At 49.7% G+C, this 17,413-nt stretch overlaps 2 protein-coding genes across 3 annotated transcripts in view; one reads left to right on the top strand and one right to left on the bottom strand.

Annotated features, from left to right (window-relative positions):
• SLC35B2 (solute carrier family 35 member B2) overlaps positions 1-3,367 on the top strand; it is a 4,167-nt gene extending 800 nt beyond the window's left edge. The window contains exons 2-4 of the mRNA XM_024766179.1: positions 222-415; positions 583-737; positions 1,806-3,367. Of these exons, the coding sequence (XP_024621947.1) occupies positions 358-415; positions 583-737; positions 1,806-2,744 (1,152 nt within the window). The 5' untranslated portion in view covers positions 222-357 and the 3' untranslated portion in view covers positions 2,745-3,367. The remainder of the gene's footprint in view (positions 1-221; positions 416-582; positions 738-1,805) is intronic.
• A 2,021-nt stretch (positions 3,368-5,388) lies between these two features.
• On the bottom strand, positions 5,389-17,413 carry HSP90AB1 (heat shock protein 90 alpha family class B member 1). 2 transcript variants are annotated; one of them, XM_024766176.1, is made up of 12 exons: positions 17,394-17,413; positions 9,608-9,754; positions 9,073-9,279; positions 8,811-8,970; positions 8,528-8,661; positions 8,114-8,422; positions 7,530-7,695; positions 7,129-7,319; positions 6,868-7,015; positions 6,478-6,746; positions 5,858-6,191; positions 5,389-5,747 (listed from the first exon to the last, which is right to left on the bottom strand). In XM_024766176.1, the coding sequence occupies exons 2-12, from the start codon at positions 9,752-9,754 to the stop codon at positions 5,638-5,640; spliced, it is 2,175 nt and encodes a 724-aa protein (XP_024621944.1). In that variant the 5' UTR covers positions 17,394-17,413; the 3' UTR covers positions 5,389-5,637. The 2 variants fall into 2 exon arrangements, with proteins under 2 accessions (XP_024621944.1, XP_024621943.1); XM_024766175.1 differs by lacking the exon at positions 17,394-17,413 and adding an exon at positions 11,114-11,354.

Here is a 17,413-nt window from a genome sequence, read left to right as displayed (position 1 = left end):
GAACCTGTGTGGCCGGAGGGGCGGGTCCGCTCTCGGGGATGGAGGGATCCCTGCCTGGCTCGCGCCGGCCACCCCAAGAGAGAGAGAGGCTCTTTGTCCGCGCTGGGCTGCAGCTGAGGGGGGCGGGGAGGAACTCCGGGCCCTTCTCCAGTGTCGTCCCCTCCGGAGGGCCCAGAGGGTGAGGAGCTGGACCCTGATCCTTCTGCCCGCGGTCCCCGCAGGTGGTGGGCAGTGGTGCTGCTGGCTGCGCTCCCCTCCCTCGGGGCAGGTGGAGAGAACCCCGAAAGCCCTCTGGAGTCATGGACCCAGCTATGGTTCTTCCGCTTTTTGGTGAACGCGGCTGGCTATGCGAGCTTTATGGTACCTGGCTACCTGCTGGTGCAGTACTTCAGGCGGAAGAACTACCTGGAGACAGGTGTGTGGGGAAGTTTGCTCAGTCTGTATTATGAGTGTTGGCCAGCAGTGCAAAGGGGAGGTGGCGTGGCACGGGAGGAAGGGAGGCCAGCAGGGCGGGCTGGCAGCTGTGGGGGAGATGAGGTGCTAGGGAGAAGTTTGGGGTTTCACCTTGTGTGCTTTCTCCAGGCAGGGGTCTCTGCTTCCCCCTGGTGAAAACTTGTGTGTTTGGCAACGAGCCCAAGGCTCCGGATGAGGTTCCTCTGGCTCCCCGGGCAGAGCCAGCAGAGACCAGTCCCACTTGGCAGGCCCTGAAGCTGCTCTTTTGTGCTGCGGGGCTCCAGGTAAGTAGGCAGGCTCTGCGGCTCTTCCTGGGTCGGTCCCCGTGGACAGGGACTCTGTGGAACCAGAGCTTTCACCCCACCGGTCCCAACAGTTTGCTGGTGTTTGTTGTGTGTCCTCCTCCTCCCAGAGGCACACCATCTTCTTGGGAGTGGTTGGAGGAAACGCTGTCTTTTCTGTCCTCCTGTCTCTACCCTCTGTGATTTCTCCCATCCCCTTGTAATGATGTCTCATATACCGTAAACCCACTGTTAAAAGTTTCAGCCTTACCCACTACTGCGTGTGAGAGGGGTGCTTAGATGCTGACCTCATGGCATTTTGGAGTGGGCACTTCTGGTTCCACCTAGTGTACCATGTTGAACTAACAGGTGTGCAGTCTTCTTTAAGAACTCTCCCTCCCATGGGCTTCCCTGGTGGCGCAGTGGTTGGGAGTCCACCTGCCGATGCAGGGGGCGCGGGTTCGTGTCCCGGTACGGGAGGATCCCGCGTGCCGCGGAGTGGCTGGGCCCGTGGGCCATGGCCGCTGGGCCTGCGCTCCGCAGCGGGAGAGGCCGTGGCAGTGAGAGGCCCGCGTACTGCAAAAAAAAAGAACTCTTCCACCCACAGTTGGTTGAAAATAGAGAAGAAAATACTTGGGATGGAGTCGGCTCTAACATCCCTACTGTGGGGACAGACAGGGTCTGGTCAGTCCTAAAGCATTTGTTGTTGGCGTTTCACACACACTTGATTGCCTGCAAGGTGAATCCAGATTTGGGAGAGAAGAAGAGGAAAGTAACTTCTAGTTACTAGCGATATTTATGCTGTCCATCCTCATCATTTTCGATATCATCCTGAGGAAGGAGGAGCTTGCTGCCCTTTTTGGCCTGCCTTTTCCTTCTCTTGCTTATCTCCTCTCCCTCCGCTCTCCCCCATCCAGGTGTCTTTCCTTCTCTTGCTCATCTCCTCTCCCTCCGCCCTCCCCCATCCAGGTGTCTTTCCTTCTCTTGCTTATCTCCTCTCCCTCCGCCCTCCCCGTCCAGGTGTCTTTCCTTCTCTTGTTCATCTCCTCTCCCTCCGCCCTCCCCGTCCAGGTGTCTTATCTGACGTGGGGAGTGCTGCAGGAAAGAGTGATGACCCGCAGCTACGGGGCCACGGCCACATTGCCAGGTGAGCGCTTCTCAGACTCACAGTTCCTGGTGCTAATGAACCGCGTCCTGGCACTGACGGTGTCTGGCCTCTACTGCATCTTATGCAAGCAGCCCCGGCATGGGGCACCCATGTACCGGTACTCCTTTGCCAGCCTGTCGAATGTGCTCAGCAGCTGGTGCCAGTATGAAGCTCTCAAGTTCGTCAGCTTCCCCACCCAGGTGCTGGCCAAGGCCTCCAAGGTGATCCCTGTTATGCTGATGGGAAAATTGGTGTCTCGGCGCAGCTATGAGCACTGGGAATATCTGACCGCCGGCCTCGTCTCCATCGGGGTCAGCATGTTTCTGCTGTCCAGCGGACCGGAGCCCCACAGCTCCCCGGCCACCACGCTCTCAGGCCTCATCCTGTTGGCAGGTTACATTGCCTTCGACAGCTTCACCTCCAACTGGCAGGATGCCCTGTTTGCCTATAAGATGTCATCGGTGCAGATGATGTTTGGGGTCAACTTCTTCTCCTGCCTCTTCACAGTGGGCTCCCTGCTAGAGCAGGGGGCTCTCCTGGAGGGCGTCCGCTTCATGGGGCGACACAGCGAGTTTGCCGCCCACACCCTGCTGCTGTCCATCTGCTCTGCATGTGGCCAGCTCTTCATCTTCTACACCATTGGGCAGTTTGGGGCTGCCGTCTTCACCATCATCATGACCCTCCGCCAGGCTTTTGCCATCCTCCTCTCCTGCCTTCTCTACGGCCACACTGTCACTGTGGTGGGGGGCCTGGGGGTGGCTGTGGTCTTTGCTGCCCTCCTGCTCCGAGTCTACGCCCGGGGCCGTCTAAAGCAGCGGGGAAAGAAGGTCGTGCCAGTCGAGTCATCTGTGCAGAAGGTTTGAGGGGCCTGAGCGATGAAGTGAATAGGACCCTCTCACCGTACCAGTTTTCCTGTCCTACTGTAATTTCTCGGAGGCGGCAGGCTCTAGGGCAAAATGCAGGTTTCTCAGTATCACAGACCAGCTCTGCAGTTGGGGGTAGGGAGCCCAGGAGGCAGCCTTCCCCTTTGCCTTAAGTCCCCCATCCTCTAGTGGGCAGGATTCTTCCCAGGGTGGCAATGACAGTGGGAAGGGGCAGGGGGCAGTATTGAGAAGGCAGAGGCACCTTCCAAAGCCCCTCCCTCCAATTCCCTGAAGTCTTGCCCTGTAGGCTCTGCCAACACCTCACCTGTGCTTGTCCTCTACCTTGAATACCCACCCTTTCAGACTCCGAGAGACCTGCGTTTCTTACTCTGGCGAGAGAAGCACAAGTGTTGTAGGCTCCAAATGCTGCTTTCCCAGGAGAGTAAGTGAAAGAGGGTGCTGTGCTGCGGGAGGGTGTGGGGAGTCCCGCCCAGCACCACCCCCGCCCTCTGCTCCTGGATCCCTAGGCTCTGCTCCATGAGCCAGTTGCAGGTTTTGGTACTTTGGAAATGTAACTTTTGCTCTTATAATTTTATTTTATTAAATTAAATTGCTGCAGCAGGCTCGGTCCTGTGTTTTGGTTGACTGAAGTACAGACTTTCAACTTCAGATGGGCTATGTCCGGTAAACCCATGAGAAGCTGAAAATGTGTTTAACACACCTGACATAGCTTACCCTACCTAAAACTTCCATCAGCTCAAAACATCCTACAGTTGCTGTTTAACAGGTGTCAAATATCTCATTTAACTTGTTTAATACTGGAAACGAAAAGACAGTGGTGGTTACATCGACCACTTGTTTGTGGCCAGGTGGTGGCTGGGAACTGCAGCTCAGCACCCAGCCACACCAGCGAAGGTACCTCATACTGTCAGTCCAGGAAAAGATCAATCAAAAGTAGTTCCTACTGCATGTGTGTGCTTTTGTATCAGCACAGTAAAGTCAAAAAACTTTGAGTGGAAGACCCTCTATGTGCTTTAGGAAAGGGACTTTATTTAAAGTGTTATATGGTAGTTCAAAGATACCATTTATACCTTCAGTGTTTTTTTTCTTTTAATCAGTGTTTTTTAAAATTGAAATGTAGTTGATTTACAGTTAATTTCTGCTGTACAGGAAAGTGATTGTTACATTTTTTTAAAGTACTGTTTTCCATTATGGTTTATCATAAGATACTGAATTGTGCACTATACAGTAGGGCCTTGTTCATCCATTCTTGTTCATATAAAAGCTTCCATCTGCTAACCCCAACCTCCCATTCCATGCCTTCCTCATCCCCCTTGGCAACCACCGGTCTGTTCTCTGCTTGATTTGATTCAGAGGTTCATTTGTGTCATATTTTACATTCCACATGTGATTATCATATGGTATTTCTTTTACTTAGCATGGTAATCTCTAATTGCATCCCTGTTGCTGCAAATGGCATGATTTCATTTTTTTATGGCTGAGTAGTATTCCCTTGTATATATGCACCACATCTTATCATCTGTCAACAGACGTTTGTTTCCATGTCTTGGCTATTGTTAGTGCTGCTGCAGACATAGGGGTGCATCTATTTGAATTAGTTTTGTCTGGATACATGCCCAGGAGTGAATTACGGGATATGTAACTCTATTCTTAGTTTTGTGAGGAACCTCCATACTGTTTTCCTCGGTGGCTGCACCAACCTGCATTCCCACCAACAGTGTAGGAGGGTTCCCTTTTCTCCACACCCTCTCCAAGCTTTTGTTACTTGCAGACTTTTTTGTTTGGTTTTGCTTTTAATTTATTTATTTACTTTCAGCTGCATTGGGTCTTCATTGCTGTGCACAGGCCCTCTCCAGCTGTAGAGAGCAGGAGCCACTCCCCGTTGCAGGTCACAGGCCTCTCACTGCCCTGGCCTCTCTTGCTGCGGAGCACGGGCTCCAGGCACGCGGGCTCAGTCGTTGTGGCTTGTGGGCTCTAGAGTGCAGGCTCAGCAGTTGTGGCGAACGGGCTTAGTTGCTCCGCAGCACGTGGAATCCTCCCAGACCAGGGCTTGAACCCGTGTCCCCTGCATTGGCAGGCAGATTCTCAACCACTGCGCCACCAGGGAAGCCCCTGGTTTTGTTTTTTGACCACGCAGCATGCAAGGATCTTAGTTCCTGAACCTGCGCCCACTGCAGTAGAAGCACAGTCTTAATCGCTGGACTGCCAGGAAGTCCTGTTATTTGCTTACTTTTTAATGTGAGGTGGTACCTCATCATCATTTTGATTTGCATTTCTCCAGTAACTATGTTGAACATCTTTTCATGTGCCTATTGGCCATGTGTATGTCTTCTTCGGAGAGATGTCTATTTAGGTCTTCTGCCCATTTTTTAACTGGATTTTTAAAAAATTAACTTGTATGAGCTGTTTGTGTTATTTTGGAAATTAAGCCCTTGTCAGTCGCATCATTTGCAAGTATTGTCTCCCATTCTGTAGGTTTTCTTTTTGTTTTGTGGTTTCAAGTTTCATTAGATCCCATCTGTGTGACTTTCTAAACTTATCAGTAACCTTTTAAAAACTTTTAGAGTCCTACTATGTATCATGTTATCTATACTCAGGATGATGGCGACTTGGGAAACGGAAATTTATTTTGCATACTTTAATTTCAGAACAAAACAAACAGAAACAACACAATACACAACATTCAAACCCCATGTCAAATGTGGAAAGGAATAGGGCTTGAGGCCCTTATAGCCTGCCTTAGACAGAAGAACAGAAATAAAACCACTAGACATCAGCAGAAAGAACCAAGTGGGCCAAGGCCACTGGGGCTGCTGCTGGGGGAGCCATGGGGACACTATACAGAGAGAACAAAGTCTGCAGGTAGAAATTCCTAATCTACTTCTTCCATGCGAGAGGCATCCTCATCGCCCTCAAGGGGGGGGATCTCATCAGGAACAGCAGTACTGGGCTCCTCTGCTGTCACTTCATCTTCATCAATGCCTAAAAGTAGGAAGAATGCCACTTGAGATCTGACCCAAAAAGCAGTCCAATCTGCCCAGCAGACCAGTTCCTCATCTCCTTGCCACACTCAAGAGGACAAGAGTACTCACCCAAGCCTAGCTTGATCATGCGGTAGATGCGGTTGGAGTGGGTCTGGGGATCCTCAAGCGAGAAGCCGGAAGAGAGCAGTGCAGTCTCGAACAGCAGCACCACCAGGTCCTTAACAGCCTTGTCATTCTTGTCTGCCTCTGCCTTCTGCCGCAGGGTCTCCACAATGGGGTGGTCAGGATTGATCTCCAGGTGCTTTTTGGCCATCATGTAGCCCATGGTCGAGTTGTCCCGAAGTGCCTGGGCTTTCATGATGCGCTCCATGTTGGCAGTCCAGCCATAGGTGCTTGTCACGATGCAGCAGGGTGAAGACACAAGCCTATTGGAGATTGTCACCTGTGGACAGTCACAAAAACCTTGGGTTCACATTAAATCAAATTGCTACCTTGAGGCAAACGTGATACTTAAAAGTTCTGTTCTTGGGGGAAAAAAATACCTCATCTTTGGTAAGTTTAATAGAAACAGCAACCTTAAAAAATCTGCCTGGTCAAGAAAACAAAGGGTAGGATTGGCGCTAAACAAATTATGCTGCCCCAAACCACTAATTGTATAGCAACCAGAGACTGACGGAAATAGCCCTGAAGGCATCTGTTACAAGTAACTTAGTTCCAGAGTTGCTTACCTTTTCCACCTTCTTATCCAAGATCTCTTTCATGAGTTTGCAGAGGTTCTCAAACTTAGCCTTGCTCTCCTCCATCTTCTTCTTCTCCTCCTCATCCTCAGGCAGCTCCAAGCCCTCCTTGGTAACTGAGACCAGACTCTTCCCATCAAACTCCTTGAGCTGTTGCACACAGTACTCATCTATCGGCTCCGTCATGTACACCACCTCGAAGCCCCGCTTCCGCACTCGCTCCACAAATGCAGAGTTGGCAACCTGCTCTTTGCTCTCACCTGTAGGATTACTTAGTGTGACTCAAGGGCCAGTTCCCAGGTATCCTTGAGTGCCCTCCCCTTCTCCCCACACCTCTAAGGAGAGGCTTTGATCATTGATCAGATGCAGACTCCAACGCACCAGTGATGTAATAGATGGACTTCTGGGTCTCCTTCATGCGAGACACGTATTCTGAGAGAGAAGTCATCTCATCTCCAGACTGGGAGGTATGATAGCGCAGCAGCTCAGAAAGGCGTCGCCGGTTAGTGGAGTCCTCATGGATTCCAAGCTTTAAGGGTGGAAAGAAAAATACAATCTTGCTAAGAAATAATTTATCCTCTATGTGAGTAAAAAATAATCCCTCATAATTATTAAGTAAAAAAGTACTTGCTGCCTCTTTACCTTTAGATTTTTAGAGAATGCCTCATAGAATTTCTTGTAGTTCTCCTTGTCTTCTGCCAGCTCCGAGAAGAGCTCAAGGCACTTCTTAACAATGTTTTTGCGAATGACCTTCAAGATTTTGCTCTGCTGGAGCATTTCTCGGGAGATGTTCAGGGGAAGGTCTTCAGAGTCAACCACACCACGGATGAAGTCTGAAATCAAGTACGTAAGCTCAGTTTAAAAAAGGGGAGTGGAGAGAAGAAAGATAAAGGTATATACACAGGGTTATCTAGATTCAACAGGACCAATTTTCTCACTGAACCTTCACATGTTACGTTGCAGAGGATCCTTAATCTAAGATAAAGACTTCAGTCCCCTTGAGAATGCTGAACGCAAGTGCATTAGGCCAAAAAGATACTCACTGAGATATTCTGGTATTAATTCATCACAGCTGTCCATGATAAACACACGGCGGACATAGAGTTTAATGTTGTTCTTCTTCTTTTTGTTCTCAAAGAGGTCGAAAGGAGCCCGACGGGGGATGAACAGCAATGCTCTGAATTCCAACTGACCTTCTACAGAGAAGTGCTGAAAGAAATCCAAGATAATACAACTGTGTATTTCAAAATAACGGTGGCTTTTTGTCCCAACCCCAAATTATCCAATATTTGGAACTAAAATCTTCCCCCTAAGCACCAGGAATAGAGTGGACGCTAAGGCAACTGTTGAGAAAATTTAAGCTCTAACGCCCTAAATGAACCCAACATGGTACAAGCTGTGTATAATCCCTGGGTCAATGAGGAAATCGTCAAACCAGGACCCCGGATGGGTAAAGCTGCCACAGAACAAGTGAGGTAACTGGGAGAAATGTCATTTCTCGACCCTGGAAGGGTCCATTAGCAAGTGAACCCATGGCATTCACAGCTCCCAGCTACCAAGCAGTTGGGTAAGTCGCATTTGCCCATCATCGGCTCCTCCTATCGAGCCAACAAGGAAGGCTTCTTACCTTCACTGCCAAGTGATCTTCCCAGTCATTGGTGAGGCTCTTATAGAACTCTCCATATTCCTCCTGGGTGATGTCATCAGGGTTTCTGGTCCAAATGGGCTTGGTCTTGTTCAGTTCTTCCTGATCAATATATTTCTCCTTGATCTTCTTCGTCTTCTTTTTCTTATCTTTGCCGCTATCATCCTCCTCATCTGAGCCCACATCCTCAATCTTGGGCTTCTCCTCATCATCTTTATCTTCCTCTTCTTTCTCACCTTTCTCTTCTTCTGCCTCATCATCACTGATTTCCTTCTCGCGTTCCTTCTCCAGCTAGAAGTATCAAAGATGATAAATGCAGAATACAGAAAGCAGAAAACCAAAGGTCCATTTAGACTCTCTAAAGCATCTTCACTCGAGTTACCAGTCCATACTTACATAGAGTGTGATGGGATAACCTATGAACTGTGAGTGCTTCTTCACCACTTCTTTGACCCGCCTTTCTTCTAAGTACTCTGTCTGGTCTTCCTTAAGGTGGAGAATCACTTTGGTACCCCGCCCAATGGGCTCACCTAGAAAAAAAATCAATCCAAATGGAATAAAAAATGAAACTAAACGCAAAACTATAAAAACAACTGCTTTACAGATAAAATGCTCAAGATCTTTATTACTGTTTCCCCAGAATTCTCACCCAGACACCTTAAGAGGAAAGCTAACTTACCATGGTCAGCACGTACAGTGAAGGAACCCCCAGCAGAAGACTCCCAGGCATACTGTTCGTCATCATTGTGCTTTGTGATCACAACCACCTTCTCTGCCACTAGGTAGGCAGAATAGAAGCCAACACCAAATTGCCCAATCATGGAAATGTCTGCACCAGCCTGCCAAAAAGTTTAAGGAAGTCGAATGCAAGTTTCAAAGAAACAGCAAACCAAACACCAAAAAAATACGAATGGTGTGTGCCTAGCTAAAATACCACATACCTGAAGAGCCTCCATAAATGCTTTAGTACCAGACTTGGCAATCGTTCCCAAATTATTTACAAGATCAGCTTTGGTCATGCCAATGCCAGTGTCTACCAGAGTCAGGGTGCGCTCCTGGGGGTTGGGGATGATGTCAATTTTCAACTCTTTACCACTGTCCAATTTGGAAGGATCTGTCAGGCTCTCATAACGAATCTTGTCCAAGGCCTGGAAATACAAATTTCAATTTTACAATTCTGCTTCCTTAAAGCCCATTTCACCCAAAAGAGAAAACTTTTTTTTTTATTCCCAAATACCCTCAATCTGATTACCCATTTAACTTGTAGTTTGACCACCACATCAAACTATAGTCTCTATCCACATCTATCCACCTACCCACCATGGAATAAAGCAAACCTTTTTGTAACTGCAGCAAATTTATATCCCCTTCAACAATGAACACCACAAAATGCCAAACCACCCCTTCTCCTTTTTTGCGTGTGGAGTACTTGAAAAACAAAAGACAAACGCCAATGAAAACACCCAAGGCACTCACATCGGAAGCGTTACTGATCAACTCCCGAAGAAAAATCTCCTTGTTGGAGTAGAAGGTATTGATGATAAGAGACATGAGTTGGGCAATTTCTGCCTGGAAAGCAAAAGTCTCCACCTCCTCCTCTCCATGGTGCACTTCCTCAGGCATCTAAAATAAGAAAACTCAAGAATTTAAGACTACTAGAGTTCACCCCGGTTACAATAAAAACATTAAGAGATTCAATTCAAACTCTTCTGAGCTGTGTACCAAGACAAAATCCTTTCCTGTAAAACTTTCAGGCTGCATCCTTAGACGGAAAACAATGGGGAGAGGGGGTGCGCCTAACACTCGATGAAACGTGTAAAGGTTTCTTGTACTTTGGAACCAAACCACTGTTAAAATGATCCCTAGATCAGCATCACCTGGTAATTTGTTAGGCATGCAGAGTATCGCCCCTAACCCAGGTATCTCGAATGCAAGTAATAACCCCGGTTAATTCACACACACACTTAAATATGCAAATCCCTACAGTTCTACCCATTTTGGGTGGGGAGACCTCCAACATGACCAGTTTTACGTTAAAGGGCAATGACTTGAAACTGCTCTCCCATAAGGCATCTCCAAGCAGATGTGGGATTACTGCCTCACGTGGTAGGGAAAGCTAACTCGAGAGATCGGTGGGATGCCCACCCAGGGTGGCTATTAAGACAAAGAACCGATAAAGTAAAAGCTCCTCCGTGACCCCTGAGCACACGCGAGTGAAATGCAGGTCCAAAGCAAACACAACTAAGATGGTGGCCGTAATCGGCTGGGGCGACTCTAGTCCTTGCCGGACATGCGTCGGCCAGGACCACGCGGGAAGGGGGCGCCACCGCGCAGCCTCCCTTCGCCCCAGCATCCGGGCACCAGGGCGGGGCACTGGGCTCCAGAAGCTTCCAGAACAATCTCAGCTCGAGAAGGGGCGGGGGAGGAATAAACCCATGAATCCCAGAGCCTGCCCCCTCTCCTCTCCCGTTCCTCCTTCTGCACCAAGACCGCAGGCCAGAGGCGACGGAAAACATCTCTCGCCGCAGACCCGCCCGGAAAGCACCCGAAAAAACTTAAAAACCGCGTCCAATAGAAAAGATGGCAAAACCTTATCAGGACCGGGCTGTGCTGAGTCACACCGAGCGCGCACACCCACAACCCTTGGGGACCCTCCGGCGCCCCGTAGCCGCGTCCGGAAGTGGAGAGGCAAACATGGCAGCGTCCCGGGCCGGCGCGGCCACCACGTGCAGCTGCCCACTAGCCCAGACCCACTCCACGGCCCACCTCGCCCATAGCTAATACCTGCCTAGAAGCAGCCCCGCCACCAACACAGAAAAGAGGCTGAACTCAAGAGCTCCCTCCCACCCTCAACAAAAAATAGGAGCGTTATCCCAAAAGCCGCCCCAACACAACAAAATGTGGGAGTCGGAAAGGACACGAGAGACGAAAACAACTCGGAAGACCAATCTAACCTGAAAAGCCCGAAGATTGCAGCCTTACCTTAAAGAATAAGAATCGCAAACACTAGAGAGCTGAGCGGGCAAGGACCGCCTCAACTGCACTCGCCGCAACAAGGGCGCACGGGGGTGACTCAAGAGAACGGCTGTGCGCCCCCAGTCGCCTTATATAAGACGAAGCACAGCCTAGCTGCCCGCCCCCGGATCCCTCCGCCTTAAAGGAAGATGCCTGTCAGCACCGCACCTGCCGCCGCCCGCCCACCTTGACGTCATGGTCCAAAATAGGGGAGGGGGCGGTGAAGAACGGGAGCAGCCGGCCTCAGTCTGCACGGGGAGCGCACGTATTTACTCGTTTTCATAGCCCTGTCTCTGCGCTTCCAAGACAGGACACCATCAAAAATAGATGTTGGGAATGCTCTCATGACGTAAGCGGCGGATCAGGGGCGAGGATCCCCACTGACCTCCGTAGAAAGCTGTAGTGCAGGCGTCTCCACACCCAAGAGTCCCGGCCTCGAAGGACGCCTAAAAAGTGGCCAACCACTCCCACCTACGCTCCCAGGCTCGATCTCCCTTTAGAATCTTCGCTACACATTCCAACAGCCCGATAAGGGGAAGGGGGTCTTTTCCGCGGGCGGTGCGGAATCGGAAGCCCAACTCTGGGCAGCCCGGGGAATCCCGGGCAGCCCGGGGAATCCCGGCCCTCCCGGGGGCAGGGCCAGCGTTTCGCCGCGGGGCGTGGCTCCGGCTGCTGGAAGGTTGCCGGCTCCGGCTGGCGGGGGACTCTTTGCCTGCATGCGGCGGAAGGAGCCACGGCGGCGGTACTGCGATGCTTCCAGCAGGTTCCAGGCCCGCCTAGGCGGTCCCGCCCCGCCCCCTTCCCTCGAGGCTCCGCCCCTCCCTCTGCGGCCTGGGCTGTGCCTCTGCGGCGGCTCCGCCCCGCGACCGTTCTGCTAGGATCCTGGGGTTGAAGTGGGCTGCCCTAATCCCGTTTACTGTAGGAAACTGCAGGGGGCACCCTTTACCCCACCTGCCAGGCCCAGCTAGTCCAGCACTGCGTCTGGGGTTGGGATTGACCCCACTTCTACCCCATCAATCACACGGGCTGTTGGGGCAGCTCTAAGGGCGCCGCCTTTAGAGAGCGGAAACTGGGGATGGGGTCGCTACGCGATGGACCCTCCCCAGCTAATGCAGCCTCCCACAGGTGTGGAGCGCAGAGACATGCACATCGAGTTCTCAGTCTGGTTTCTTTTTTTCTTTTTTTTTCCCCCACTCTTCTCTCTTTCTGCAGCTGCTTAGATCTGGGGAGGGTCTGGTCTCCAAGGACCCCTCTGCAGGGTGGCAGAAGTTCTTGGAGGCAGCATGAAGACTCTGGCCAGAGTGTAGCCCGCTCCAGGCGGTTGGAACCACGTCGTTCCCCTTCAGCGGTGGCGCCGGAAGCTCCAAGCCACGGGCCTGCCCAGCGAGATGCGGGACGCCGTGCCTCTTCTGGCTCTGCCCCTTTTGCGTTTCCTCCGGCTGGTGAGCTGTCCTTGCCTTTCCAAGGCCTCATCTTGGAAGCCTACTGGACCCACAGACCCTCCAGGAGAGAATGGCCACCCCCTACGCTGTGACCTTGTGGATGTCCAGCAACTCCCTTCGTGGCCCACTTTGTCGGCCCCTGGCTTGCTGTGGAGGGCTTCCCCCACTACCACCCGCGGACCTCCCTCAGCAGCCCTGGTGCCCAGTCTTATTCTTTCGTATCTTCTTCGTTTATGTGTTCAGTTTCAAGGAACAAAGGACCCTTGCTTTCTTTTTCCTCGTCCCACACTCCAGACCTCATCAACCCTGCCATCACTACCTCAATTTCATCTCTCCTTACACTTCCACTCCCCTTCTTTATGGTCTGGGAGGAGTCAGTGAGTGGGGGAAGGGCCGTGGTGCTGCTGCTAGGAGGCCCTCCGGATGCTGTGTTCCTGATGGAAACCTCAAACCAGGAGCGTCACCCCCCATCACACCCTCCCTCCCCCTGGGCAGAAGGGGGCTAGTTAATTAAACACCTGCTCCCTGGTTCACAAAGAGGATTCACAACATCTCACAGTCCTTTGAAGAGGTGGGAGTGAATCTGCACATTCTAGAAACTGGGCGAGGAAGGCTTCAGTGAGTACCCCAGGATGGGTCAGCTCAGAGCCTTTGCTCCGCTAACTCCCTTGCTCCCTGATCCAGAAATGGAGTGGGAATGCTGTTTCTTCTCCCAGGACTCAAGCCCAAAGCAGAGCAAGAATCACTCCTGTGGACCAGTGTCAGGATCAGAGATTCCTCGGGGGTTTCCTAATGGGAAAATCTCAAATCTCGCACCAGCACAGAAATTCTGCTTTCTCTTCCAGAAATCTTCAGGATGACTTCTCCAGCTCATTGACACTCACTAATCCCCTGTGAGCCTTGTCTGAGGATACAGGGATGCATAAACAGGACAAGGAGCCCTTAGCCCACTAGGGGGAGCTGCAGCAGACCAAGTGCGAATCAGAGCAGCAGGCAGCAAGGGAGAAGCCTCAGTTTCCCAGCTCAGCCTGGGTAAGGGGGCAGGCTCAGGGCTACGTGGCACAGGTCTACTCCCCAGCAAAGGGAAAGCATGGGAAAGGCACAGCCCTGCCAGAAGGACCACAGCCCAGGAACCCTCAAGGGAGGCAGGAGTCACTGAAAGTGACACAGAGGGCCACAATGCCATGACCTTAACTTAGGGTCAGGGAAGCCACTGAAGGATATTAAAGATGACTTAACCCCCCCCGAATCCCCAGAAGCCTATTCCTAGCAGCATTTGCAACCCTTGATGTTCCCGAGATACCCTTTATTCCCGACCAGGCCTCAAAGACCCAGCCCAACCTTCTGCTGTTTGGAGGGCAGCCAGGTGAAGCAAGGACTGATAAACTATGGCCTGCAGTTGGTGGGCTTATCAGTTGTTTTTGTATGGCCTGTGGATAAGAATGGTTTTTACATTGTTTAATGGTTGAAAAAACATCAAAGGGAAGATAATATTTTGGCATGTGAAAAGTATAGGAAATTTGAATTTATGTCCATAAAGTTTTACTGAAACAAGCTCTACTTATTTGTTTACACGTTGTCTTTGGCTAGTTTCACACTGTAATGAGGGAGTTGATAGTTGTGACAGAGACCATATAGCTTGCAAAGTCTAAAATATTTACCCCCCTCACCTTTTACAGAAAAGCTTTGCAGACCCCTGATCTAGCTAAAGCTAAGTAGGGCCTCGGAGGGAGCACAGACTCAGCCTGGGCAGAGGCCTCCGGCTGCCGCTCGGACTGGGACTTCTCCTAGTTAGGAAGCACCACTGGCCTTTCAAAGAGGTCACGGGGGCCACTGAGGGGAGCTTAGATAAGGGGCCATGGATGAATCAAGCAACCGGAGGCATCAGGACGTCAGGGCCTATTTAAGCATGGGAAGTAGCTCTGGCTCCTTAACCTCCAGAACCAGCAGCCTTCCAAGCTCAGCACCTGCCAGGCGTGCCCTGTCAGTTCTGGTCTTCCCAGTTCCACCAGGCTTACATCTCTGAATTCCTGAGCTGACATCCTCCTGGGCCAACAGACCTGATGTTCAGATATGTTGGGCAGCTGAGCAGGTCTGCATGGCCAACCAGGGCTCCATCTCTTTGCCTCAGTTTCCATGTTCTGCAGGGACATGTCTCTTTGCACCACTTTCGCTCATTTGATTGTTAGCATGTTATTTTTTGATGCAGTGGCACGTGGAAATGTGCCTTCATTTTCTGTTTCCTGGAGAGTTTGAAAAACGATGGTTGTGTATCGATCCCACAACTTGGTAGGCTACCTTACTAATTTTTAATTCGTCTGTCAGGCTTTTGTTGTTTTCTGGTGCAACCCTAGCTATCATCTGAGAGCAGTGACAGCTTGGTTTCTGCCTTTCTAACCCTTGTATCTCGTATTTCTTGTTACACTGCAGCAGCTAGGACCAGCAGAACAGTGACGTGTGGAAACAGTGATTCTGGGCATCCCTGTCTTTCTGATTGGAAAAGGAACACTTCATCATTGAGCATATTTTCTTTCTGCTCTTAACTTGTTCTACATCTTAATCTGAATGGGTGTCAAAATTATTTTCTGCATCTATTGAGAATATTTTTAAAATTTCCTTAATCTATTTGTGTTTAATTTGTTAATAGACTCACATTAGGCTGAAATTATCCATTTCTTTAAAGTTTTGTAGAACTCACCTATAAAAATGCCTGTTTCTGTTGTTTCCTATATGAAAATATTTTAACTAGGAACTCAAATTTTTAAATGGCATAGGTCCATTCAGGTTTTCTACTCCTCCTTGAGTGAATTTTAATAATTTTTCTGGATGTTCCTTGAAAGCTTTAAAGATTATGGCATACTATTTCCTTTGACTATCTTTTTAGTCTCTGTTCTATCTCAAGTATGTCCCCTTTTTTCACTCCTAAAATTGTTTTTCATGTCTTTTCCCTTTTTTCCTGATCAGTTTCACCAACAATTTATCTATTTTATTACATAATTTGTTTTCTGTTTCTTTAATTCTTTAATTTCTTTATTCTTTTTTTTAATTTCTGCTAAACTTTTTCTCATTATTTCTACTTTTTGAGGGTCAGGTCTGTTGTTCTTTTTCTATTTTCTTAACTTTAATACTTAGCACATTAAATTTCATCCTTTCCCCTTTTCAGGCATAAGGATTTAAAACTATAAATTTCTTTTCAAGTACTATTTTAGCTATATCCCACAAGTTTCAATATGTAGAATTTTTTATTATAATTCAGTTTTAAGGATTTTGATTCCCCTTATGGTATCTCTGTTGATCAGAGATCAGTGGTATCTGTTTAAAATGTTCAGTTATTTTTATATTATCTTTTCATTATGTTGTAGACATACAATGGTGTGTATGATACTGAACTTTTGTATTTGAGACTTCCTTTGTAATCTAGGATGTGGTTAATATTTATAAACACCCCATGTGCGCTTGAGAAAAATATCTATTGATACTACCTAGTTGTTGGATAGGTCTAAATATGTTAAATCTATTAAATCAAGCCAGTTAATTGTGTTGTTCCAAACAAACAAAAATCCCACTTGGAGACTCCCCAGGACGAACCTTGGAGAAGGGGGAGGATGGAGGTGTGGAGCTCACACAGGGGTGGGGAGGCACGGTGTACACATTCTCTAAGGTAGGATGATAAAAGTGGGGCTGAGGGGAGGGGAGGACCACTCTGGGCTGGAGGGGTCAAGAAGTCTGTTTTAGGCATTGTGGGGCACCAAGGAGAGATTGTCCAGGAGGCAGAGGCTGATGGCTGAAGTCATGGGGAAGAACAAAATCTCTCAGGGGAGTGGGGTGAGAAAGCCAGAAATTGTGGTCTAAGCCATTCTGGAATTGTAAATGGAGCATCTTTGGTAACCTCCTCTTTAATACCCATATCAGCGTATCTTGACTCTCTAATGGCATAGTATCTGTGGCCTGGGGGTGTGACTGAGTCCTGCCTACCTGCCGTTGCCAGCCCAGCCCAGAAATGTCTGTCCTCTTCCTGCCGTCACACCCACCAGGCATCACTTTCTGTCTTGGGCGTTATTTAGTGTTCCAGGCCCCCTTTGACGAAGAAGCTAAAACGTAACCCTAAATTGGTTCAGCCCAGAGCAGATTATAGGCAGAGAAAGGTGCAGGGGGCGGGTGACACCACAAACAACCCTGACCTACTTAACTGTTCTGCCTGCCACCTGTCCTGCCCGAGGCACAAGTCACTGCTCAATGTGCAGGTCTCAACTGGCTGGATTTCTAGGTCATCCACTGGGCCCAGTGCCTGCCTGGCCCACCTGCACCAGATAAAGGATCGGTAGGGCTGTGGTACTTACTGCTGGTGGGTGGTGAGGAACTCACAAACAGGAGGCACTGAGGTTACACATCAGGAAGGACCTTGCTGGTTTCAGCTGGGAAGGATGTCATGCGAGTTCAGGATCCTAGGAGGCTTAGGATCCCTGGGATGTGAAAAGAGAAGATGCCTCTCTGGAATGTTTTGGAGGCTGGGAGGAAGGTGCACCAAGCCTGCATTACATGCCCCCCTATCTCATGAGGCCGTGTACCTTTCCATGCTCTTCACTGCCTGGGAAGTCGTGTGTGTGTGTGTGTGTGTGTGTGTGTGTGTGTGAGACAGAGAGGGAGGGAGGGAGTGTGTGTGTGAGAGAGGGAGGGAGGGTGTGTGTGTGTGTGTGTGTGTGTGTGAGAGAGAGAGAGAGAGAGAGAGTGGGAGGGAGGGAGGGAGACGGAGAGGGAGAAAGACGAGGACTGAGAGACACAGAGAAACAGAGACTTAAACTTACCTGGTGCTTTGCAGTTTACA

This window comes from Neophocaena asiaeorientalis, unplaced genomic scaffold (genome assembly GCF_003031525.2).
Source record: "Neophocaena asiaeorientalis asiaeorientalis breed wild unplaced genomic scaffold, Neophocaena_asiaeorientalis_V1.1 scaffold46, whole genome shotgun sequence".
NCBI classification, from domain to species: Eukaryota; Metazoa; Chordata; class Mammalia; order Artiodactyla; family Phocoenidae; genus Neophocaena; species Neophocaena asiaeorientalis.
The sequence above is the reverse complement of the archived record's forward strand: the minus strand, read 5'-3'. Positions and strand labels throughout refer to the sequence as shown.